Raw genomic sequence first — 27,284 nt, forward strand, 5'->3', positions numbered from 1 at the left:
GACATATATGAACCGTTGATCACATAACTTCATGAACAGCGTGAAATATCCTGTTATACTTTACACAAAATGCAACTGCTGATCATTCTTCAAAATCGAGAGCTGGCATGACCTAACTGCAATATTTCCATTAAATGCACACTGGATGCATTAATGGCATCATCATGTTCATAAGAATCTACAATGAGAAGAAAATTGCAACTCGTAATGGGGATTATGTGTAAAACATCAGTATGCAGCGAAATTGCAGATTGATCTACAATTTGGTTTTGTGCAAGACCTTGGCTCTTCAAGTTCTATGGTCAGTATAAGCTCTCAGTTTCTTACCCAATTAACATAAACAGCAAAGAGTGTTTGATCATAACTCCCCAGCATCTCATAATCTTATCAGCTTCTGGGAGGAATAAATAGAATTGATCTCCTTAGTCTCTAATCATCAATCAAGTTGCAAGGCTCCACATCCAAAAAAAAAAAGAAACTCCAGATCAGGGAGGATGAAATACTTTTCAAACATCCATGTGGGACTGCATACACCAACATCCTAGAAGTTTGAGGGAAATAGACACTGCAAAGAGGATATCTCCCAAAGCACCACATTTATGAATTAGGCATGAGACTCATGGTGAGTATCATGCTGAGTCTGCTGACTGAACCCATCATGACCATATACTTTTACCCGGTTCCTATTCCTCATGGATATGGAAATCCACCATAGGTCACTTGGTTAAAAGAAACCCAGAAAGAAGTCTACAAGAGGAACATAACTGGATCTCCCACAGATTTGAAGTAAAGATTCATATAGCCAAGCGCAATCAAGCTTGCATTCTACAGTGCAGTTTGGCACATATGGTATGAAATGGAACCCAAAAAGAAAAGGAAAAAAAAAAAGGGGAAAGAAAGATGGAAACAAAAAGACCCCCAAAATCATCCAGAAATGAAGAGTTATCTGGAAAAATATTTGAGTGAACAAAAATATTTATTAGAAAGCCTACCCAAAGGCAGAAAAAGAATACAATGCAAAATTTATTAGAAAGCCTACCCAAAGGCAGAAAAAGAATACAATGCAAAAACTAATTTGCCACCCAAATGTATGAATCAGCTGTGGCTGACTTTACATGAGGAGCCCAATCCCTAACAAGATCCATAGCTATCCTTATCACCTCAGTCTCCATGGACCTCCCATTTCTAAAACACTACTCATTCCTCTCTTTCCAGATTGCCCAGAGAGTTGACATAACGATTAACCTCCATACAACTTTGTTTGATTTCCTGCCTCCACTTCCATGCCAAGCCCAAAGAAAAGCATCGACAAAATCCGGCATGACCCAAGCCACATGAGACTTGACAGGGAAGTAGTCCCACACTTTCCAAACAAAGGCGCAATGGATGAATAAGTGATTGATTGTTTATGCGTCTTTCATACACATCAAGCAAATATTTGACCAGATGACGGATCCGTGTTGTAGATTGTTGATGGTTAGAATTCTCTTTCAACCGACTAGCCACACAAATGCCGCCAATCGAGGGGCCGCATAGTTCCAATGGAGATATGGATGGGAAGGGCCTTGGGAATTGCTCGAATAAGACCCAAAGAAAGAAGCCACGATAAATTTTCCAGAACTATGCCCTTTCCAAATCATCAAGTCCTCCTCGGGGGAAGGCACGACATGCTTGAGGAAATCCAGCAGACTTGTAACTCTATCATCTCATCATCGGATAAGTTTCTACGGCAAGGAGGACACCATACTACAGCACCCCCACAAAAGGAATAGCATTGCAATGCTAGGTCGAAGTGATCTAGGACTAAATTAGCTAACCGAGGGAGATATTTTGGAGAGGCTTGTTGCTGCACCAAATATCCACCCAGAAACGGGTTTGGTCCCCTTTGCCAATAGCGAGTGATACTTGTCTCATTACTAGGTGTTCCGTCGACGTAATAGCTTTCCAGATGTTAGAGGCGCGGTAAAGAGATGATTGCTTAATAAACCGCCCTCCCTCTTGAACCTTGTATTTGCTTACAATGATCTCCATCCAAAGGCCTCCCAATTCAGAACCGAGCTTCTAGTGTCATTTCCCAAGAGAGCCATGTTTAGAGGATTTTCCAACTATCCCAAGACATCCGCCCATTTCAGAAGATGTTCCGACTATCATGAGAGCCTTTCCACAAAAAATCCCTCAATTTTTCTAGCCGCTTCAACACCGAACCAGGGCCCTTAAAAAGAGACAAAGTGTACTAGCATATTTGAAAACGTCTTTGAGGAGAGTTAGCCTCCCTCCCAAAGATAAATAATGGCATTTCCAATTGGTGAACTTCTTTTCAATTTTCTCAATCATCGTCCCATAGGTGAATGACGGGCTTTCCTAAGCAAAGAGGAAGGCAAAGATATATGCAGGGAAACGAGCCCGTCTTGTAACAAAAAACTCTCACAAAGCCATCCAACGCTTTGGCAAATACATGGATCCCCAACATTTCATTTTTTTGCCACATCTACCCTCAACCAAGAGACCGGTTCAAAGCAAACAATGATTTTACAGAGGTTTTCCACCAAAGTCTCATCCGTATTTCAAAATAGGATCATGTCATGCACATATTGAAGGTGGCTAGCTAAAAGGCTATCAATAGATACTTTGAAGCCACTATGTTGTTCTCCTCCTCCTTGGACAACATCCTACTAAGAGCCTCACCGACTATCACAAATAGATAAGCAGGGAGGGGATCATTTGCCTTAAACCCCTTGTTGCCTTGAAGAACCTTTTTGGTGATCCGTTAACCAAAATAGAGAAGGTAACTGATTGCATGCATGATCGCATCTAGTTCCTCCCCTTCTGGCCACACCCCACCATGTCCAACATATATTCTAAGAAGTCCTACTCGACGTGATTGTATGCCTTTTGAATATCAAGCTTGCACGCCAATCGACTTTTCTTCTCTCCATATCCGAAGTCAATACATTCATGAGCCATAAGAGCTGTATCCAGAATTTGTCTTCCCATAATGAAGGCCCCTTGATTATCGGCAACAACTTTATATAGCACACCCCTAAGTCGCAGAGCAAGAATTTTCACAAGAATCTTGTATGGGCCCCCCATCAAACTTATAGGGCGGAAATCTTTCAATTGTTCTACTCCTTCAAGCTTAGGGATAAGGGCTATGAAAGAAGCCCCAATGTCCATTGAATGCCCGCTACGCTCGACGCATTCTATCATAAATTTCATCATGTCCTTTTCTAGCAAGTGCCAAAAGATCTAAAAGAATGTGATAGAGAAACTATCTAGACTGGAGCTTTGTCTCCGCAAAGTCAGCCTTCACCTCTGACTGTAAATTGCGCCTCAAGAGAAGTAGCCTCTTCCTACAATGTTGTTTGAAAAGATACATAATCAAGTCGCGGTCTATTCCAATGGTCGATGGATTGAATATTTTTATAAAACGAAATTGTGGCATTGCAAATCTTTCCTTTATCCGAAGTTACTTTCACCATTAACAATCAAAGAGCTAAAGTGATTGCTTCTTGCTCGAGCACTCGCAATACTCTGAAAGAAACAAGTATTTTTGTCTCCTTCCTTTAGCCACACCGCTCTTGAGCATTGTCACACACACACCAAAAACAAAAACAAAAAAAAAAAAAGGTCAATGAAAAAGATGGGCATGATGAAAGAGCTACTCTCTACGAGTTGAAATGTTCCCTCTAAGGCCAAGAGACTACTGGCAAATTGTATAATTGGGCCCCACCTCCTACAGCCATAGCAGGCACCTACACAGTTCTCGAACTAATAAAAAGTTAGGTTATGGTTTGCATGGTTAGAAATCACAAAGGAAGCCTCTCCATGCATTTGAATCCAGCTTAGCTTATCTTCTAATATTCATGATTAGACAAAAGGACATTCATAATGAAATCCAACAACTGAGAGAAAATTACTTTACTTCTAAATCCATCAGACTCATCCCTTGCCATTCAAGTCATAAATTATGAAATCACGTATGAAAACGACTGTCAAGCTTTGATTCCATTGGGCAAGGGTTTCAAAACCTAAGTTTCAAAATCAACTAAAAAAATAAACTTTGGCTCCCAAAGTTGGTGCCGGAGATGATAGCACTTAAAAGGTTGTATTTTCCCACCTATCCATAGTAGTATTAAAATGATAAAACTATAATTACTTTTAAGAAAATAAAAACCCCCAACGATATATAATTATATAAAAGGGGAAGACCCAAAAGGATGTGGATGGAGGTAGTAAGAAAAGACTTGAAGACCTATGCTCCAACTGAAGTTGTGGCCCTTGATGGAGTGGAATGGCGTAAAAGGATTCATGTAGCCGACCCCAATTAGTTGGGATAAGGCTATGATGATGAACCAAAAATATAATATACAATAATTAAACGTGTAAACCAAAGCTAGTCACATGGCGACACAACATTTCATTGTCGTCATCATCTAAGCCTTATCCCAATTACTTGGGGTCGACTACATGAATCCTTTTATGCCATTCCACTTTATCAAGGGCTATACCTTTAGTTATATCATAGGTCATCAAGTCTTTTGTTACTACCTCCATTTACATCCTTTTGGGCCTGCGCCCTGGCCTTTTAGAGCCTTCAACTTGTACCAACTCACTCCTATCCGTCGTGGTTCTTGGTCTCTATTGCACATGACCAAACCATCTAGTCTATTTTCTCGCATCTTATTACCTATTGGCGCTATTCGTAAGTTCCCTCGAATTCATTCATTTCTTATTCCATCCTTTCGTCTTGTCACTCATTCATCTCAACATCCTCATTTCAACTACACATTTACACATCCTATGAGCATGTTGTTCCTTAACTGCCCAACATTTTGTCCCATAAAGCATGGCTGGTCTTATAGCTATCCTATAAAATTTCCCTTTCAATTTGAATGGTACATGACGATGACATAAAACTTCAGAGGCACATCTCCATTTTTTTCCACCTAGCATTGAAATCTATGGGCAAAATCCTTCTAAATCTCTACACTCATGAATTATTGGCTCATTTCGAGGAACTTTTTGGTCAGCAATCTTAACTAATTCCTTGTTTTCACTCCTATTGTTATTAAATTGCACTTCATGCACTCACTAATGGTACGAGCTCAATGTCGACCCTTGATGCAAGCCGACAATAATTGGGAACCACTTGTCTCGACACCAGTGATCCTCATATTTGTAACCACTCCCTCATACATATCCTAATATTGTCAATATATCCTCTAGAAACTCCTTTCATTCCAATAACCACTAGATCAACTCTTAAGGGGCGCCATCTTAAGCTTTCTCAAGTCAATAAAGACCATGTGGAGATCCTTCTTGCGTTCCCTATATTTCTCCATCAATTGTCGAAGAGGGAAAATAGCTTCAGTTGTAGATGGCGACAAAACACAATTACAAAAAAGTAAAAAAGAGTGGAGTGTCCTTGTTAGATAGCATGAAGCCCATGAGATAATTAAACTAGCATGGGACGTGCATATAAAAGTTGTGTTGGTTGTCAATGTTGGGTGAGACCATGTTGGCATATAAGTGATCAATGTGAGCCTCTGCCATGACCTGTTCCAAGAGCCCGGGTAAAGGAGGAAGGTTGATGTTTGGTAGGCAACCAATCATAAAACTTTAACAAAACTCCCAACAACCAAAAATATCAAGAAAAAGGTGCATGCAAAGATCGTGTAGTATCAATATGAAGTATCGATGATGATTCAAGCAGCCTATGAAGACGACATTTTTTAATGAAAAATCAAATTTATTAAAGAGAAGAAGGCTACAATGAAGGGAACAAGAAAAAATGCCCCATAAGACACAAAAAATGTAAAAACAAATGCAACAAGGTGCTACAGAAAAACATGACTGTAGAGACAACATAAACAAAACCAGACCATCTCATCACTGACATGATCATCGCAGCCCTACTCGCACCAGATTTAGCAAGGTAGTCCGCATCAGCATAAACCTATCTAGGAACCCGGCAAAATGAAATCTCCTAGCCCATATAAATATCACACATAGCTATCCTCCAGGGAAAGGAAGCAGCCGTCCAAATAAAAGATCCGATTTTCAGCAGATCCAGGGCAACCCAAATTTTAGAGAACACTTGGGGATTGGGTAGCAGCATTACCAAGTAAAGATCACCAAAGAATTAACCACGAAATTACCATTACGATTCAGTACCCACATTCTTTTATCAAAATCTGAGAAAGGAATGTAAACAGCTTGGATCAACGAAAGCAAGTGAACAAGACTCAAAGGCTCGGTCTTTCAAATTTCACCACAAAGGGGGACATCATATCACCCCACCAACCGAAGAAATGATGCAGTAGATCCCTTTGCCTACAACAAATGCATACAGATCCTCAAAGAACTATATCAAAAGCATGTCCGAGAACGAACAATCCTCCCAAGTTCTCACCTTTTCACCATTTCCAATCCTAAACCAAAAGTGACATGAGCAAAAGATTCTTGCCCACGAGATAGCACTCCAAATCATACAAGAAGCTTTCCAAATCTGGGATTCAGATGTAATTGAGGCCTCTCTAACATCCCCCCATATCTGGCAACAAGAATATCTCTAAGCAAATCTTCAAAAAAACAAAAAAAAGGAATATCTCTAAGCAAGGAATGATCATTGTTTCCCAACCTCCACCACCATTTAACTAGCAAGGCTAGGTTCATGATACTAATGTTCCTCAACCCCAGACAGATCAACAGTGTTCATGGGAAAATACACAATGGTGTTGAATATCTGCTATGTTATGGCCTTATCAATTGTTACTTAATGCTATCCATCACCCCCCTTATGCACTATGGAGGTAACCCAGCCATTAAGAAGAACTGGGCCACATTGGCCAATACACCCCTTATCAGCACTATAAAGGCCCATTTTGAATTTTTTTTATTTTCAAATTTACTCTCGTTTTCCACTTCTTTCTTCATTTCCGTCAGAGAATGAGAGGAGAATTTGAGAAAGAGAAGAAGAACACATAAAGTTGGGACATCCAGCCCTATCTTATTTATAATAATAGAGAAAAAAAGGTACAATTACACATATGCCCCTAATATAGAGGAAAAAATAAAGAGAGACTAAGGGGCAAATAAGGAAAGCATAAAAGAAAGATTAAAAGGGAAAAAGCTCAGGATTGAGGCTCATAACACAAAAGACCCTACCCTGGTGTATGTACCTATGGGCCCAATCATAGGCCCACGCACACATACACCTACACACCCCTTAACTGAGGCATAGATATTGTTAGTGACTTTAGACTTGAGTACACCTCTGGAGCACTATACTAGATAATGTGCATGAACTTTAATTACACCTACAGAGTATGACTTTTTATTTTCTTTTTTTGAACTTTGATGATTTTATTGCAAAGAGGCCAAAGCCTAAAGAATTACAAGACAAAGTAAAAGCATAAAGAGAGAAACTACAAATCTGCCCAATTTTCAGGAAACTGATCTGCTGCAATAGCCTTTGATTTGATCACCCATTCCATAACATGCTCTTTAGCCATTTTGTAGACGTCCATAGTATTATCTTTCCGATTCCTAAAACGGCAATTATTCCTTTCCAACCATAATACCCAAATCTCAGCTAGAACACAAAGACACTAGACCTTCTTCCCTATCTTCCCTTTACCCCCGCCATGCCGAGACAGAAAGAAAGAATCTATAGAATCCGTCATAACCCACCAATAGCCAAAATGATGAGAAACCCTTCCCCGACCTTCTGTGCAACCATACAATGAATGAAAGATGGTTCAATGATTCCTCATCCTGATAACACATAAAACACAAATTCGGAAGAATTATTTTCCTCTTGTGCAAATTGTCGACCATAAGCACATTTTTACTTCCCACTAGCCAAGGTAGAGTGGCCACCTCTGGAGGAGCGCATATCTCCAAAGATAAGTTGCGTGACTAACCCCGTTGACATTTAACCTGCCACCAATCATTTGGTAGAGAGATTTAACTAAAAACTTACCAGACTTTTCTTCTAACCATCTCTATGTAAGACCATGGGGCACCACCTTGCTCAACAAAACTAACAATCTCATAAACTCATCTACCTCTTCCTCATTTAAATTTTTCCTACAAAGAGGAGCCCAAATAACTTCATCTCCTCGAGAAAAAAAAATAGCACCTTGGCACCAACAAGTTGGCCTCTTGCAAAATCCCCACTAAAAGGGGGAACAACTCCCACAATTTTTTATCCCCTAGCCAAACATCCTCCCAAAATCTAATCCCCTCACCATGACCCAAAGAAAACCAATTCCTTCCTAAACCTTATTTTTTAACAAGACCACTTCTTTTCAAAGAGACAAAGCCTTATACATTGTTGAAGCCTTAATCCACCAAGAACCTCCTGCAAAACCCATACTTTCTTCCTACTACTTCTCTCCATAAGCTACCCTCTTCAATGGCAAACCTCCACACCCACTTACCTAATAACGCTAAATTCATCTTTCCCAAGACTTAAGACCGGCTCCCCCTTATCCCATGGCTTACATACATCCTCCCACTTCATAAGATGAAACTTGCGCTTTTCTTCCGCCCCACATTCAGAAGAAATCTCGCCTAATTTTTTCGAGCTCATCCACCATCGCTTTTGGACACTAAAAAAAAGGACATGTAGTAGACTGGTAAGTTAGACATTGCCACCTTAATTAGCATTAACCTTCCTCCCAAAGACAAGAGCCTACTCTTCTAACTTGATAACTTTCTTTCAAATCTCTCAATTACTTTGTCCCATAGGTGTTTGGCCAGCTTCACAATACATAATGGTAACCCAAGATATGCGGTCAAAAATGAACATTCCCTACAACCAAAGATCCTAGCAAAGGAGCCTGCCCCTTTCCTCGTTAAACCCACTCCCAATAGTTCACTTCTACCGGAATTTACCTTCAAACCCAATACCACCTCAAAACATAGAACAATCATCTGAAGATTATCAACCTTTGATTCATCCACCTAGCACAAAGCAATGTATCATCTAACATATTGTAACTGTAATATTTGAAACTAAGAATTATCAACTTTAAAACCTTTCACTAGACCAACAGCTACTCCTTTATCAATCATCCTACTCAACGCCTCCACAAATAAGTATGACGCCAGAGTATCTCCTTGAAGCAACCCTCTTGACGCTTCAAAAAAAAAAGCCATTCGAAGAACCATTAACCAAAATCGAGAATTTTGCTGATTTGACACAAACCTGAATCCACGCTTGCCATTTCTCTCTGCACCCCAAATGACCCAACATAAAATCTAGAAAGTCTCAATCCACATAATCATAAGTTTTTTCAATATCCAATTTGCAAATAACCCCCTTCAAACCCTTCCCTTTGCAAGAATCAATAACGTTATGTGCTATCAATGCACTATCCACTATATGACACCCATCTACAAATGCCCGTCTGCATGTCTTATCCTTTGTAAAACTATTTCTTCTTTAGATAGACTTACAATAGTGAGGAGAAGACACAAGAATCTCTTCCTTTCATCATATGTTCCTCTCTAATCTTTCATTTTTCTTGGTATAAGAGCAAATCTCATCCAATTTTTCTATTCTACCTACTCTTTTCCACTTCACTTTATCTTTCATGTTTATCTGGAGATTTCTACAATCCCAATTTTGAAAGTCTACCAGCAGATTTTAATTCATCACAATTGGTGAAAGTGAGGTGATAACCCCATCACCATTCTCCAAATGCTGATCTAGTGCACCACGACATTGTCCAAAAGAGATATCTCGACCGACTGATCCCTCTGGAAAAAGAAATCTATCCCATCAGAGGGGCATCTATTGTTAGTTGTTGATCCATCTATAAGAAGAAATCTATCCCACCAGACGAGCGGCTATTGTCAGCAGCTGCAGCACCAAAAATCAGGTCATTTTCTTTTGTTTTTGGCATCGGACTTGAACCAGAACTTCAGAATATTCATTTGAACTGCATTGGAGCTCCTATGGCCTCAAATCTGCACTAATGTTCATCTGCGATTACCTATTTTACTCAGGAATCTCACTTTTACTGCTGGTTTTACTCGGAGTTTCCTCTGGATAATCATTCTTGCTCAAAATTTCACCTTGGAATATCCTAGATAACCAGAACTTCCAATTTTTTTTATCCACAGTTGCCAGATCAACTCAAAGGACACCCCCAGACACTCATCTAGCGTCATATCTGCTACAAGCTACAACAATCTTCCAGAAATACCAGTTATTTATCCGAGAAGTACAGTAGCTTAACGAAGAGCAACAATCATCCAGGGAACCTGCCTAATCTGTATCAGAATACCCTTAATATCAAAATTATGATAATGACCAAAGAGAATATCACGCCTTGGGGACGATTTGATATAGTGCAAGATGTGACGAACGGCTTCAAGATGACTAGAAAGGGAAGCATGCATGAACTGGCACACCAAACTCACTGCATGAGACAAATCTGATCGAGTAATCATCAGATATATCAATATTCCAACTAAGTATTGATACATGCAAGGATTATCAAGAAGTTCCCCATCATCTGCCATGAGCTTCCTATTAATTTCTAATAGAGAATCAATACGTTTGATACCAAGATTCCCAGTTGAAATCAACAAATCAGGAGCATATTTTTGTTAAGATAGAACTATGCCCTTCTTAGACCGAGAAACTTCAATTTCAAGAAAGTATTTTAACAGGCCTAAATCTTTAATATCAAATACCTTGTTCGAAAATAACTTCAGCGCTGATATATGTCAAAGACGAAGAAAAGAATCGTCCAACCCTAGCTTATTTATAAAAATAGGAAAAACGATACAATTACACATATGCCCTTAATAAGATGGAAGCACTAAAAAGAGACTATGCGACAAATAAGAAAAGCATAAAGATAAAAGGGAAAAAGCTAAGGATTAAGACCAATAACACATAGGACCCAGGTGTATCTACATGCGTGCCCAGTCATAGAACCACACACACATACGGCTACAACTTCGACCATGTAGGAAGCTTAAAAACTAATTTTATACTAGATATAGGCCTGTTTTGAGTATCAAACATAAAATGTTGACTGGAATTCAACGAATCAAAGCAAAATAGACCAATTTGGGAAGTATCAAAAGGAGGAGTAAACCATCACTTTATTTTCCGGTTTTTTTTTTTTTTTGTCGTACTCATATGTAATACACCTCGATCCAGCAAATCATGCTTGATTTGTGTTTAATTAGAACTTATTAGGTTTACTTTCGGCAGGTCATTATGATAGACAAATTTCTTATCAAAGAATGGTTTGATACACTATCAATAAAAATACATAAATAAATAAATAAATCTGATGTTTTACATTTTTTCTTATTTTCCCATCATTCTTTCAAAATATTTTCGTGCCAAAAAAAAATCGGCCAATACAGGTCTCATATCAATCAAGCCTATTGAATCACTTTCAACCACTGTATGGCGTCTTCTCATTGCTGCATAACACTCAATTGCATCAAGTAATGCCCTTAACTCTGCAATCATATTAGATGTTGCCCCATAATGATGAAAAAATGCATGTCAAAAACTAACATCATGATCCCAAGCCATTCCAGCTCCACTTGCTTGGCCTGGATTTCATGAAGAAGCCTCATCCACATTACATGAAAACATCCTTCAAAAGGTTTGGACAACACTGGGATTTGATTATTCTTCTCAACTTTACATTCAAAACAGGAAATTGTAAACAGTCATAGAGATAATTCGTGCATGAAAGAACAATATACTGGTCAAAAGACTGAAAATAGCATCCATCCATATTCAATTTTAGAAACTGATCCACATTTCTGATTTTCCTGTTAACTGACCAATCCCCACCGTCATGCATAAATGAATTTGGCCCTTCCATAATTACTATGCTAGGAGAGATGGGACCAGACCAATAATGAATCGAACCTGGATGGAAATAATCGCCTTGGAGAACCACAGAGGCATACGCTACTGAGTTGACAGCTGAGCGTATAAACTAATATTTAAAAATCCTGCCAAATAAGCTTAGCCATGAGCTCTAACACAACAGATGATCAATGTTATCTGTTTTTAGGCTGACCAAACAACAACAGCATTTAGAAACCAAGCAAATGCCCTTCCACTGAACTGCTGCGTCAACTGGAATCCCTCATCTTAAGACCTTCCAAACAGATTGAAATTTTCAGAGGAAAGAACCAATTTCAGATCCATTTGAAATGTTCCAGAGGAGGTTGCCAGATCTGAACAATCTTCACAACCAAGCACACTGAAAACACACCATTTGCAGCCTGTTTATTGGTGCCTGACCAAACGGTCAGGTTAAAAAATGTTATTCTGCAGAATGATTCTTGGGATTTTTCTTTGGTTGGTGGTCACTAAGGAATATCAAGCAGGAATTAAGCAGTCACTCCACCACAAACCGCACCAAAAACTGACATCCTCTCTCCCTACAGGCCACTTTATGTGCTGAAAAAGTTCATGTTCCAATCGCACAAGCCTTTATCAACCCACTAACCCCAATCGAGAAACCTCAGCCACATAAAGAACTACAACGAAGATATTTTGTATCAAGTGGACCACAAACTTTTATTCTCCACAAAACACCAAAGCAGCCAAAAAAAAAAAAAAAAACTCTTTTGAACATCCATAAAAATGCAATTGACCGACCCAAAAAGCTCTTCTACTCCTCTCTCCTCGTCGTCATCATCTTCTGAAGGGAGATATCCCATTTACTGCTATCTTCTACAAAAATGATTGTTGGAAGTCATGGCCTTACATTTATTGTAACCTCCTCCCTGTTATCTTCTGAACGGAGATCTTCCATTTGTTGTAATCTCCTACAAAAAATTGATGATAGGAAACCATGAACCTCCTCCTCCTTGTTATCTTCTGAAGGGAGATCTTCCATTTAGTGTTATCTTCTACCAAAACTGATGATACGAAGCCATGGAATAAGGCCTCGCTCAATGGAAAACCCCTTTCTTTAGTAGTTGTATCTTATGAAGAGAGAACTTCCATTATTATTTATCTTGAGGAGGAGGAGGGGACCTTCATTTGCCAGTTGTTATCTTCTGAAGGGAGATATTTCATTTATTGTTATCTTGAGGAGACGGCGGCCTTATTCATGGAAATACATTCCATTTATTGTTACCTTATACCAAAATTGATGATAGAAAACCATGAGTAAGGCCTCGCTTAATGGAAATATCTTTATTTGTCAGTTGTTTTCTTATGAAGAGAGATATTCCATTTATTGTTATTTTTACCAAAATCAAGGTATTCAATAACCATAACGGTGGCTGCAATGGTTAGCCTTATTGCCATTATGATACGGGCTATAACTAGGGCTGTAAACAGATCGGATTCGGAGCGGATCTGTGCATATCCAAATCCGATCAGATTAAGAATGGCTGAGACCCAAATCCGATCTGTTATCCAACAAATCCTAAACAACCCTATCTGAATTCGAATTCATTAAAGATTTGAAAATCCGAATTCAATCCCAATATACTGTTAATGCATTTTTTTTCTTTTTTTTATACAGAAATACACTCATGGTTTTTCAAATCCCTTTGCAATTTGTGAGGGTCAAATTATCTTGACATTATATATAGTAGAGATATGCATTATATATAATAGAGATATGTCGGATCAGATCTTTATCGAATCGAATCAGATTATTATAAATGGATCCTGTTTTGGTGCCCCGAATTTGATCCGATAGATCCAACTATTGATTTGAATCTGATTTAATCAGACCGAATTCGAATCAAATCCAGATCTGATCCATTGACAACCCTGAAATGGTCAAAAAATTTTAAGGCAAAAACTATTACAGCCCCATAACGAACCATCATGGGCCAGTAACAGCTCTTATGGCAGTTACAAAACCGTTACATGCCCTTTTTTTTCAGAACAGGCATTACAACCCCATATCGCATAATGGCTCCAATAATTACATCATGTAACAGCCATTACAAAACCGTTTTTTTTTAAATACCACAACCAAAATTGACGATAGGAACACATGGGAAACCATGAGAAAGGTCTTGCTCAATGGAAATACCTGCCATAATTGAAGATATGATGCCATGAATAAGACCTTGCTCAATGGAAATACCCTTATTTGGTCCACAGCTCCCAAAACCTTAGTCCTGCTCTCCCCCAAACAGTTCTTTTATTCTTCCTTTTTAACTTCAACGGGCAATGACTATCACTATGGTTCCAGTGTCATGTATAGGGTCAATTGACTTCAAGGTTTCAGATACTATATGCATGATGATTGTAATCAACCTATGTAATAGACTATTAGACAGCACTTGATTGTAATCAACCTATGTAATAGTCATTACATTGCGCCTATAGGAGTTTTATGCCTGCATTTCCTGTTCCCAGACCAAATAAAGCAGGAGGGTTGCGTCAGGTTGGTAGCTAGTGTCAAACTTATGGCATAACTTCCAAAATGATTTTTGGCTTCAATGGGCAATGATGATCATTATGGTTCTAGTGTCATGTATAGGCAAGGTATTCCATAACGATAATGGTGGCTGTAACAGCCACCGTAGTTACCTTTATGATACAGGGTGTAATGGCCATTACGGAGGCCGCTACGGTCTCTTTTTTCTATTGAAAAAACTTTTTTAAAAAAAATAATAATCTGAAAAACATGTATTGACCCCGTCATGGACTGTTACGGCCTTTACAGGGAGCATAACGGGCTGTTACAGGAGCTGTAATGGCCTTTACGGGTCATTTTTTCTGTAACGGCCGTTACCGTCTTTACAACCCCATAACACGTAACGGTTGCCACCGTTACCTTCTACGGTCCTATAAGTTTGTAACGGCCTTTACGGCCCATTAACCGCCTTCACGACACACCATGTGAACAGGGTCAATTGATTTCAAGGTTTCAAATACTATTTGCACGATGATTGTAAACAACGTATGTAATAGACTATTAGATAGCACTTGATTGTAATCAACCTATGTAATTGTCTATTACGTGCGCCTGTGGGAGTTTTATGCTCTCATTGCAGATCCCCAGACCAAATAAAGAAGGAAGTTGCATCAACTTGGTAGCCAGAGTCAAACTTATGCCATAGCTTCCAACATTAATCTGCGCCCCTAATAGAGTGGAATGACGGAAAAGGATTCATGTAGCTGACCCCAATTAATTAGGATCAAAGTTTTCAATATCTATGATATCAGCCGATATATCACACGATATATCTTCTATCCCACCTGTGCAATATGAAACACACAGGTAATGCCAATGTATCCCACCTGTTCAATCCAAGAAGCGTTTTTTATTTTCAATTTTTTTCCTCTTTTTTTTTTGTTAATCATGTTAAATCGGTGTCAAATGGTTACAAATCCATGATTCTTCATGTTTTGCATGAAAAAACATAGATTTGGAACTTCAATTTCGAGATTTGGGGGAGATGTGCTGAGTTGCAGAAAATTGGGAAAAATCAAAATTTTCCCATTTCTTCCAAATCGGTTGCAATCTGTGTCCAAACAAAAAAACAAACATGTATGTAACCTGATTTAATGATTCTTCTTTTGCACTTAAATGTATTGCTTGTGTTTCCATAAATGCCTTCTTGCATTTATAAATTATATCAATAGACTTTGAATATACTTGCAACAGTTCAATCAGACATTGGATAGATTAGAAACCCATATAAAGGAAACCTATTGCATGCACTTGTTTTTTGGAATGTTTTCATTTCTAAGTGTGTATTGATGTCTTTTTTAACAATCCCTGAAGTTTCATTGAAAAAATTGACCAATTTCCCAAAGTTTTCCCATGTTTCCCAACAATAATGATTCATTATGCAATACAACTGATATATCCCATGTGATAATTGATATGCATCCATATCCCAATGGTGTGATACATTACACGATAACGACATGGAAAACATTGGTTAGGATAAGGTGTAGATGATTATAATGACAATGATGATGATATGCGTGATGATTAATGAGGATTGCAGTATTGGGAGTTGGGACTTGATGGTGACAGTGATGGTGTCAAAAGTCAAGCATTATGTTTGTATAATGCACGCAACTACTATGTTTATAATTTCATGTTGGAAGCATGAAACACACAAACCCCACTATCACTCATGCACACATTTTTTTTTCCCTTTGTGGGTCTTTTTTAACTTGCAAACCCCACGATCACTCATGCACACATTTTCCCCTTTTTTTCTTTTTTTTATTGGCTCATGTATACAAACTTGTAGGCCCAACCAATGTTCGAAATATCGGTATCACGCTATATATCGCACCCTTGGGATACAGATATATATCGGTTATCGCACGGGATATATCCTTTGTATCAGATAATTTATCACATTTTTTGGGAAACATGGGGAAACATTAGGAAAATGGTTGAAATTTTCAATGAAACTTTAGTGATTGTTAAAAAAGCCATTAATATACACATTTAAATCATAATATCTCAAAAAAGAAATGCCCATATTAGGTTGCATTTGTATAGGGTCCTAAGCCATGCGTTGTCTGACTAAACAATGCAACTATATTCAAATTGAATGCATAACTTTTATAAATGTACCAAAACATGTATGATCTACACTAATGCATGAGATCTGTATCATTCATAACAATAGGGTGAGCCCAAGAAGGTTTTCAATGGTAAGTATTCATTCCCATTGTCCTATTGTAGTGGGGGCCACTTGAACTCCAAATCCACCTCACACGTGGGCCCTAGCCCATGTGCACATCCAGTGGACTTGATCAATGGTTGGATGTCAAATAGACACCATGGTGGGCCCCGGGAAGTTTTCAACGGTAAGGTGTTTAAACACCACTTTTTCGGACCATGTTTCTTATAATGCAGTCCACCTGAAGCCTCATTGGTGCACCATTGTTTGGGACTGTGCATATAAGGCAACATTTGGGACCATATAAAGCAGCATGCAAATAAACCTCATTGGTGGACCACTATTTCTTACAGTGTGGTCCACTTGAAACTTGTATCTGCTTCATTTTTTGGACCATGACCTAAACTGATATGTAAAAATAGATGGATGGCATGGATATGCAATACATAGGGAAAACACAAATATCACCTTGATCCAAAACATTGGTGGCCTATAAGAATTTTTCAACACTATTTGTTCAATTCACACTATTTGTTGTGGTGTGGTCCACTTGAGCTTTGGATATACTTCATCTTTGGGGCCACCGTCCAACTATTTTCAAATCACATTTTAGGGCATGATCCAAAAAATGAAGCATGCCCAAATCTTAAGTAGTCCACGCAAATATGATCCAAAGCTTTTGTGGCCCACAATATGTTTTTAATGGTCAACTACTACTATTTCTGGTATTACGGTCCATTTGAGATTTGGATCTACTTTATTTTTTAGATCATGTCCTAAAATAAGTTTTCAACACAGATGAATGGTGTGCATGTAGTCACATACATCAAGGTGGGCCCCACGGGTCCCACACACCTTGGTAGATTCGGGGTCTCAACAAATCAGCTCCCACTTCTGACGGAGTTGGGTAGTACCCAATCTACACACGCGACACGAAAGATCGGGAATGTGGGCGGGACCCTGACCATGGGCCCCACCCTGATGTATGTGTTGTATCCAGACCGTCCATCCATTTGGAGACATCTTTTTAGGGCATGAGCCAAAGAATGAGGCTGATCAAAAGCTCAAGTGGATCCCACCACAGAAAATAGTAGGGACAATGACACCCACCATTGAAACCTTCCTAAGGCCCACCATGACGTTTATTTGAGATCCAACATGTCCATAAGTTCACACAAATATGGACGAAGGGAAAACACAAATATCAGCTTGATCAAAAACTTTCATGGCCCCCTAGAATTTTTTAATGGTAGGCGTTCAATCCCCACTGTTTTCTGTGGTGGGGTCCACTTGAACTTTGGATCGACCTCATTCTTTGGCTCATGCCCTAAAATGATCTCTCAAAATGGATGGACAATGTGGATGTAACACATACACCATGGTGGGGCCCACAAAAACATAGTTTGATTACTTTTTAGGGAGAGGATTAGGTGCGGCCTAGCCTGACCCAAGACGGTGAGCCACTTGTGGTGGGGCCCACTTTGGTATATTTATTGCATATTCAAGCCATCCATATGTGTTTACAAATCATTTTAGAGCATGAGCCCAAAAATAAAGCAGATTTAAATCTCAGGTGGACCATATCGTAGGAAATAGTGGTGATGGCTCATTAAAACTTATGAATGGGTCACAAAAGTTTTTGAACAACCTAATATTTGTTATTTTCCCTTCATCCACATTTATGTGACCTTATCAACAGGTTGGATGACAAATAAACATTACAGTGGGCCTTAGCAAGTTTTTAATGGTGGAGGTTCAAATATCATTCTTTCTTAGAGTATGGTCCATCTAAGATTTGGATCTAATTCATTTTTTAGATCATGACATAGAATTATCCGACAAAACGTATGGACGGCATGGATATATAATACATACATCAATGTGGGCCCCACCGTAAGGGTTGTACTATATTTGGTGCAGCCAAGTCGCACCAAATACACTCCTTTAATAAAGGTAGAGCGAGAGAATTCTTCAAAACTCTCCTCGTCTTCTCCGTTAAAGCCACGAATGCGCAAGCCCTCCTGCCTCATCTCGAGACTTCGAATTTTTTAAAATCCCTCCTTAATTTCATCTCTTTTTTTCCAAAATCCAACCCAAATCCCCATAAACCCCGGCGGAAATCTGGTTTCATTTCGAAGCAATTCTCTTCAAAGAAAAAAAACAAAAAAAAAAGTTTTAGGTTTTCTTACATGATCCAGCGTTGTCGATCATGATTGGTACACCAAATCCACGCAAATCTTGAGTAACAAGGTTAGAGAGATTTTTTTCTCATATATATTGTTTATTTTCTTCGAATTTCGACAGATATCGACCGATATCTAGATCATAAACAAAGAAAAATCCTTGATATCATGCGATATATCGCCGATATCACCGATAAAATGTGATATGTTTGATATATCGCGCAATATCTTTTTACTTTTTTGTACTCCTGGGCAGTTTCGTATCGTTGGACCACGATACCGATAATATCGGCCAATAGTATCGATACTGCAAACATTGGGCCCAACTATGCTCATGCATATACTATTTTCCTAACTCGTGACCATATTGCTCAATTAGTATGCCATTAAAATGTAAGAAACATAACAACTCGCTAAACATAACAATAAATAGGTCATTCAACAACATTTGTCATATTGCGTGTGATGAATTTATATTTTAACTCCTGCAAGGACAGTTCAAAAGTCTTACTCATTTTTCCGCTTTATGAGATTTTTTTTCAAGCAAGAAAAGTTCATCGAATCATAGACAATTCCCCGTGTCCCATTTGACGAGCAACAAAATGTATCATTTGGAGCCACCCAATACATGCTCTAATAACAAAATTTTAAACTAGATGAAGAAAATTAAAAACACATAAATATAGTTGACAATCAGCCATCAAGTTGGGTCTAGGAATTGATCATTATGGAACCTCATCCAACACTCATCATTGGCAAGACCTTTTAGTGTGTCTAGAGCCAGCGCAAAGGCGTCATCATGGAACCATTTGTCACTCATCATGGCTTGAGTGCCTTGTGCCCGTGATGATTAAGACTGCAGTGAATATTGAGAAGTATCATTTTGGTTTATGACCAAGTATGCAGATGTACATCATTTCTCATGATTCTAAACCCTTGCATGGGTCAGCATTGACAGTGGTCACTGCTGTTAAACACCTGCTGCAATCTACATGGTAGGCAGTTGAATCTAAAGAACCGTGTATTTTCAATCTGTATACAGACACAAGCACACCAAATCCGTAAGGCTCACCACTTAGCTCATGTTGCGTAAGGTGCAGATACAAGGTCAAGAAGACACTAGTGCAAACGTGTGGATGAAATGATCTCAATAAGAAAAGAGTGACCATAGTATCTTGCTAAAAATATACACATTGGTTGGTAAGTTATTCCAGATGGATGAGATGACCCACTTATATTTATGGCTTTTGACAACCCTTCCAGACAGCCAATATACTACGGTAGAGTTATGGTGGTAAATGACAAGGTAATGGCATGTGGACAGTCGGTGGGTAACCTATAACCCACAAATGCTTTTCATAAGGCAGATCAGGAAGTAAACAAATCCTAAGGTGTCAACTTGAGTGTTATTCCATGTTATGTAGAATTACACTAATTGGTTGAACCAATGTTCGAAATATCGGTATCGCGTTACATATCGCATTCTTGGGATACGGATATATATCGGTTATCGCATGGGATATATCGGTTGTATCGTGTAATGTATCATTGTCATTGGAAACATGGGGAAACATTGAGAAATTGGTCAAATTTTTCAATGAAACTTCAGTGATTGTTAAAAAAGACATCAATACACACTTACAAATCAAATCATTACCCAAAAAAAAAAAAAAAAAACAAGTACACATAATAGGTTTTCTTTGTATGGGGTCCTAAATCTATGTGTTGTCTAACTGAATTGATGTAAATATATTCAATGTCTATTCGTATAATTCATAAATGTAAGAAGACGTGTATAAACACAAGCAATACATTCAAAAGCAAAATAAGAATCACATGATTAGGTTACATACATGTTTGATTTTATATTTGGACACAAAGATTGCAAATTATTTGCGAGAAATTGGGAAATTTTGATTTTTTTTTTCAATTTTCCGCAACTCGGCCCCATCTCCTCCAAATCTCGAAATCAAAGCTCCCAATTCATGATTTTTCATGGATTTGTAACAATTTGACACTAATTTAACATGATTTACAAAAAATAAAAGGATTGAAATTCAAAAATGCTCACCAAATCGAACATGTGGGATATATTGCACTACCTGTGTGTTTCGTATCACACAGGTGGGATACAAGATATATCGTGGGATATATCAGCCGATGTCGTCAATATTTAAAACACTGGGTTGAACTAATGCAGCACTACAACCAAAAGCAAAACACTCATATGGACATTCCACTGTTAAATGCAAAGGTACTTGATGTAGTGTGGAAGTTCCTAGAAACACTCATTCCACATCTCAAATATGCCCCAACATGGTAAATTGAATCTATCAACATTTCCAAGAAACAATTAATGTTAGACCTCATAACATAACAATTTTCAATGTCCAGAGGATAAAACCAACGGTTAGTCATCAATGGCTTAAGAATGGTACTAGCAGAATAACAGCCCGCTACAACAAATGAGCATCTGGTACCATGTCGCATATCAGAACTAACCGCTAAAGTTGTCATATGCAAATGCAGCTATTAATCATCCGAATAAAAAACCTTACAACCATAAAGGTGCATTCGAGTGCACAATTGAATTGCAATTAGAAACCAAAAGAGTAGAAATGATCATTTGCAATTTCTTCAATACTAAAGGTCCTGGTTCCAAATTACAATCATGATACTTTCAAGTTAGACTTGAGGAATTCTGTGGTGTCTCACCAACGGACCTAGCTAGGAATTGATCAGGCTTTATTGATGATTATAAAAGAAAGCCCAAAGATTAAATCGAATGGAATCCACTTCCCACAAACTGATGGGAGTCTAGATAGTTGCCCAATTGGGAATCCTGGGCCTTTGGGCATTGGTGGGCTAGCTGGGGACAAGCATGGAGTGGTCAATATGGCCTTCTCCAGACCAATATTGCTTTTGGTGATTCAAATAGTTTATAGAGCCGAATTTGAGGCCATCCTTGTGGGCATCAAAACTATTCGGGAATCTTTTAATGGTATTCTGCTGGTGGAAGGATATTCAGAAAGTGCAATTTATTCGGTTTCTTCTTCTTCCAGGCTTCTTGGAATTCAAGTTTCAGCATCAATGATATTAAGCAAGGGCTGATGAGCAAAAAAAACTGCTTTTATTGTAGTTAATAGAGAAGGTAACTCAATTGCGGATTGCCTAGTTAAAGAAGTTGTAAGGGATTCTCCATAATTGGCAATTGATGCCCATTATGGAAAACAAGCCCTCCTTTTTTCTTCTTTTTCAATAAAATTACAGTATTCTATTAATTAAAAAAATAAAAAATAAAAAAAGAATTGGACTTGAAGAAGTTAACTGCAGTCTAAGAGCTAGCTACTTACTCTTTATGAATGCTAGGAACCATTATTAGATCTTGTCATTTCCTCATTTCCTCACAATTCAACTTGCTTGTGCATCCAAACATGGCCTATAGCTGAAAATTGATTTAAGCATGCGAGACTCAAACTCAGTTCCCTAGAACTGGATATGGCTAATGGATAAAATGTGCACATAAAATTAATATTTTGTTTTCTTTGAAGATACAAGTATTAACTGTTAAGTTATAGTCATTGTAGGAACATCCAAAATTGATTGGAAACTCAAAAGGAAGTATCATTGATCAACTAAACACTTGAACAAGAAACTAATTCTGAAACTGACAGAGACCGTAAATGTTAATTAAAATATTCAAGTTATTGTTCTCCAGTATCTGTGGTTGCAGGGCAATGTATAGCATTCATAGAAACACTACAAATGAAATAAAAGTTGAATCAAACTCACCATCTAATGCAGAAATAGCATCATCTGCATCCCGACGATCATCAAACTCAATGAATGCATAACCAGGAGGATTCCGTGCAACCCATACACTGAGAGCAAAACTGATATATGTCAAGAGAGGTAATTTCTTGATTAAATACTCTTACCTCCAAAATACTTGGACTATTATGCACAAAAGGAACATAAAATTAATCAGTTTTACTCTACTACAAACTGGATCCAGATAGAAGCAAACCAGGCATGCCAGAATAAAGCAATTTCTAATATTGATAAACAACATAAAATCTTTTACAGAAAACAGAACTTCATTGCAAGGAAAACAACAGTGCAAGGGAAGTAACAAAACAAAGTTGAATCAAGAGAGCTGAGAGGCCTAATCAACAGCGAAGGTTTACATTGTCACTTAGCAAGTGAATCTGGACTAATTGGCGCCACGATAATACACTTGGCCAAAGAACACCTAAAAACTCACTTCTTTCTAAAATTTCTTCTATTGCATCAGCTAATATCAGAAGGAACTTCACACCTTATCAAATCTATCCAATGATGTCAAGAGGGTCCGTGGGAAGTGAGGCAACCACAAAAAACCTTGGAAATGAGCAGAACATACTTCTATTCCCAGCAATTCAGGGCCTCTGCTCTGTTCGATTATTGTGCCAATAAGATCCAAGAAGGTAAGCTTAAAACCATCAAAATGGTCCCTAATGATACCTCCAAATCCAATCAGATCTCTATTGCCAATCAAGCTACCTAACCTATTCTACACATCTAAAACTTCCTTTAACAAGTGAGTGCCCATCCATATCCCTACTAATGATTATTCTGTGGTTTTTTTTCTGACTTTGTTGACTACTTCGAATGGGCTTGGCTCCACTTTAGATAGGGTTTCAGCAAGGTTTCAAAACCCAGAATGCACCCTAGCCTTGGGCAGCCCAGGCCAACCGTAAATTCAACTTTGATGATAATGTGACATCATAAATGAATATGGTGAAGAAAAAAAGTTTAACCAGTTGACTAGAATGGTTCAACCACATGGTCTGCCTGATCCAGACAATTTGCCCAGCTGATTCACATGCTTTTGAACAGTTTATTTCCTGAAGCAGGTTTCTCGTGACCCAACCCACTTTTGGTGGCTGTGTCAGATGGTAGGACAGTTGACCCAGGTGGCTATTTGAATCATTTCTTCCGAAAACGGGTTTTTTAGCAACTTGGCCCATTTTTGTAGCAATGTCTAGTTCAATCATCTTGTCCAATCAGATTTTAAGACACTGGATTTTGATCTTGATCAAGATCAATGTTCAAAATATCGGTATCGCGCAATGTATCGCACCGTTGGGATACAGATACATATCGGTTATCGCACGGGATATATTGTTTGTATTGCATAATTTATCGCACTTTTTGGGAAACATGGGGAAACATTGGGAAAATGATTGAATTTTTCAATGAAACTTCAGGGATTGTTAAAAAAGACTTTAATACACACTTTTAAATTATAACATCTCAAAACAAAAGTGCACACAATAGGTTTCCTTTGTATAGGGTCATAAGCCATGCGATGTCTGATTGAACTAAGACAACTATATTCAAATATAATGCATAACATTTATAAATGTATCAAAACATGTATGAAAACACAACCAAGTGGACCCCACCACAGAAAACAGTGGGGACAGTGACACCCACCATTGAAACCTTCCTAGGGCCCACTATGATGTTTATTTGAGATCGAACTTGTTCATAAGGTCACACAGACCTGGATGAGCTTTCAAAATGGATGGATAGTGTGGATGTAAGGCACATCCCCTACAGTGGCCCCCATAGTTAGGGATCCACCAAGTGGGACGCACAAGTTGCCTACTTATGCTAGGGGTTGCGTATTGACGCTGCCATTAGCGAGGTGGCTACTGGATAATGCTTTGTGAGCTCCACCATGATATTTGTTTTATCTGCATGGCCCATCTATTTTTTCAGGTCATTTTAAGGCGCATGTGGCCAAAATTGAAACAGGTCTAAATTTCAAGTGGACCACACCACAAGAAAACAATGGTGATTAAAACACTTACCATAAAAACTTCGTAGGGCCCACTGCAATGTTTATTTTGCATCAAACCTGTTGATTAGGTTACACAAACCTGGATGAAGGGAAAACACAAATATCAGCTTCTTCCAAAACCTAGATTTCCTATGAAGGCCTTTGGTAGGAAGTTCCTACGCTGAGATGCTAGGTGGGGCCACCATGATGTTTATGAAAAATCCACGCCGTCCATCCATTTTTCAGATCATTTTAGGACAAGAGACCAAAAACCAGGTGGGTGCAAAACTCAAGTGGGCCGCACGAGAGGAAAGAGTGGAGTTTCAGTGACCATTGTTTAAACATTCGTATGGCCAAGAAAGTTTCGTATCAGGCTAAGTTTTTTGGTTTTTTCACTTCATCCCGGTGGAAATGACCTTATAAACGGTTTGGATGGCATATAAACATCAAGGTGGAGCCCAGAAAGATTTCAACGGTATGAAAATCTGACTAGTTTTCCTTCTCCTATGGCCGTCTTAAATTTTGGATCCATCTAATTTTTGGTTTCATGTCCTAAAATAATCTGGACAAACCAATGGATGGTGTGGATTTTTCAGAAACATCATGGTGGGCCCCACCTACATCCCAGCATATGCATTCACAGGGAAATTTACGTCCCGCCATTTTTTGCGCCTCTGCAAAACCAACATGTGCATGGCACCCTAACCGTGGCCCTCGTCATCATGTATGTGTTATATCCACACCGTCCATTCATTTAGAGAGATCGTTTTAGGGCCTGAGCCAAATAATAAGGCCAATCCTAAGCTCAAGTGGACCCTACCACAGATAACAGTAGGGCAATGATGCCCATCGTTGAAACTTGAAACCACTTCTATGGGGTCCACCATGATGTTTATTTGAGATCCAACCTGTTCATAAGTTCATAAAAATATGGGCCAAGGTAAAATACAAATATCAACTTGATCAAAAACTCCCATGGCCCTCATAAATTTTTTAACGGTAGGAGTTACTTGAGCTTTGGATTTGACCCATTCTCTATCTCATGACCTAAAATAATCTCTCCAAATGGATGGACAGAATGGATATATAATACATAAATCTATGTGGGCCCCACTTTAAGGGCCACACCGTCTTTAGTTCAGCCAAGTCGCACCCAATCGTCTTTCCATTATCTTAATGGGCGTGGATTATGTGTTACGCGGGTAACTGCTGACCGAGCGTCACCCTTACCGTAGGGCCCACCTTTGATGATATGTTGTATATCCACTCTGTCCATTTGTTTTTACAGATCATTTTAGGACATTGTCCCAAAAATGAAATACATCCAAATCTCAGGTGGACCACACCACATGAAACAGTGATGATTGAACGTTCACCGTTAAAAACATATTAATGCTTGCTTCAAGTAGATCCGTAATGTCTATTTGTCATCCAACCCGTTGATAAGGTCAATCAGAACTGAATTAAGGGAATATGCAAAGATTAGCTTAAACCAAAACTTTCGTTGCCTATAAAATATTTTTAATGGTCATTCACCACTTTTTCTGGTGTGGTCCACCCGAGATTTGGATCTTCTTAAGTTTTGGATTAACATCCTTAAAGGATATGAATAAATGGATGGACGGTTTGGATAAAACATATACATCAAGGTGGACCCCATAGAGTCTGTGACAGACCAACCATATGTACGTTTGTCTCCACCGCAATATCAAAAAGGGCTTCCGAAGCCATTTTCGCAACCGAGATTGGGTTCCGGTCATTCCGGAACCCTAAATCCCCAAAATTTCTCAAAAAAATCTCCCAAATCCCACGATTTTTGGCAGATTTGTTGCCGAAATCTCCCTTTCATAGTAAATCTACGATTTATTCGACAAAAAACAAAAGGAGTTCGAAGTTCTTTCACACTTACGGCACACCACTAGCTCTCGATCGTGTGGCCCACCAAATTCAGCTTCCGGATCACGCAATCTTCTTCCACAAGTACCGAAATCCCCTCTTACATGGATTGAAAGATTTTCCCCTTTTTTTTTCGATTTTCCGGTAAATATGCCGATACAACATGATAGTATAGCTAATATTGGTGATTTCGCAAAAAAAATCATGCGATATTGTGCGATATATCGCACGATAAAAAGAATTATGTTTTTTTTTTTATTTCCAAGGGTATCGGAAGGGTTTCGTCTCGCTGGCCAGCGATACCGATAATATCGGCCGATAGTATCGATATTAGGAACACTGATCAAGATAAGGGAGTAGTGCCATTATATAATGGACCAGGCCTGGGCTAAGCAAAATCAAAATTGTGAATAGGCTTGGCCCAAACAGTTCAAAATCTGGACCGAAGACAACAACCCCAGGTCCTGCCTGTTGACAGGCATATACAAAAGGCTGATTATTCTCATCCAAGTATCAAATCTCTACGTATTATTTGTGTATTTGAATAAAGAAAAAACTGCTAGCTGGTACTACAAGCCCCCCTTCCCACACATCTCACTAGCCCAGATGGATTGTTGAAGTTGCTGGCATGTGTGCCCCCTGGGCGTAATAGCCTGCTAGTTGTTATGTTATTACTAAAAGGTACGCATCAATCATCAAGTTTCCTTACTCCAGAAGAGCCATTCTTAATCTTGCAACGTGCTTCAATCTTAGTA

The 27,284-nt window shown here is 38.7% G+C and overlaps 1 protein-coding gene across 2 annotated transcripts in view; it reads right to left on the minus strand.

The window, feature by feature from the left end:
* Nucleotides 1-27,284, minus strand: part of LOC131240950 (serine/arginine-rich splicing factor RSZ21A-like) — a 44,223-nt gene that overhangs the window by 5,460 nt on the left and 11,479 nt on the right. The window contains exon 3 of one of the 2 annotated variants that reach the window (XM_058239512.1): nt 22,599-22,687. In XM_058239512.1, the coding sequence (XP_058095495.1) occupies nt 22,599-22,687 (89 nt within the window). Of the gene's footprint in view, nt 1-22,598; nt 22,700-27,284 lie in introns of both variants that reach the window. The other variant, XM_058239511.1, reaches the window with a different exon arrangement.

This window comes from Magnolia sinica, chromosome 3 (genome assembly GCF_029962835.1).
Source record: "Magnolia sinica isolate HGM2019 chromosome 3, MsV1, whole genome shotgun sequence".
Classification (NCBI taxonomy): domain Eukaryota; kingdom Viridiplantae; phylum Streptophyta; class Magnoliopsida; order Magnoliales; family Magnoliaceae; genus Magnolia; species Magnolia sinica.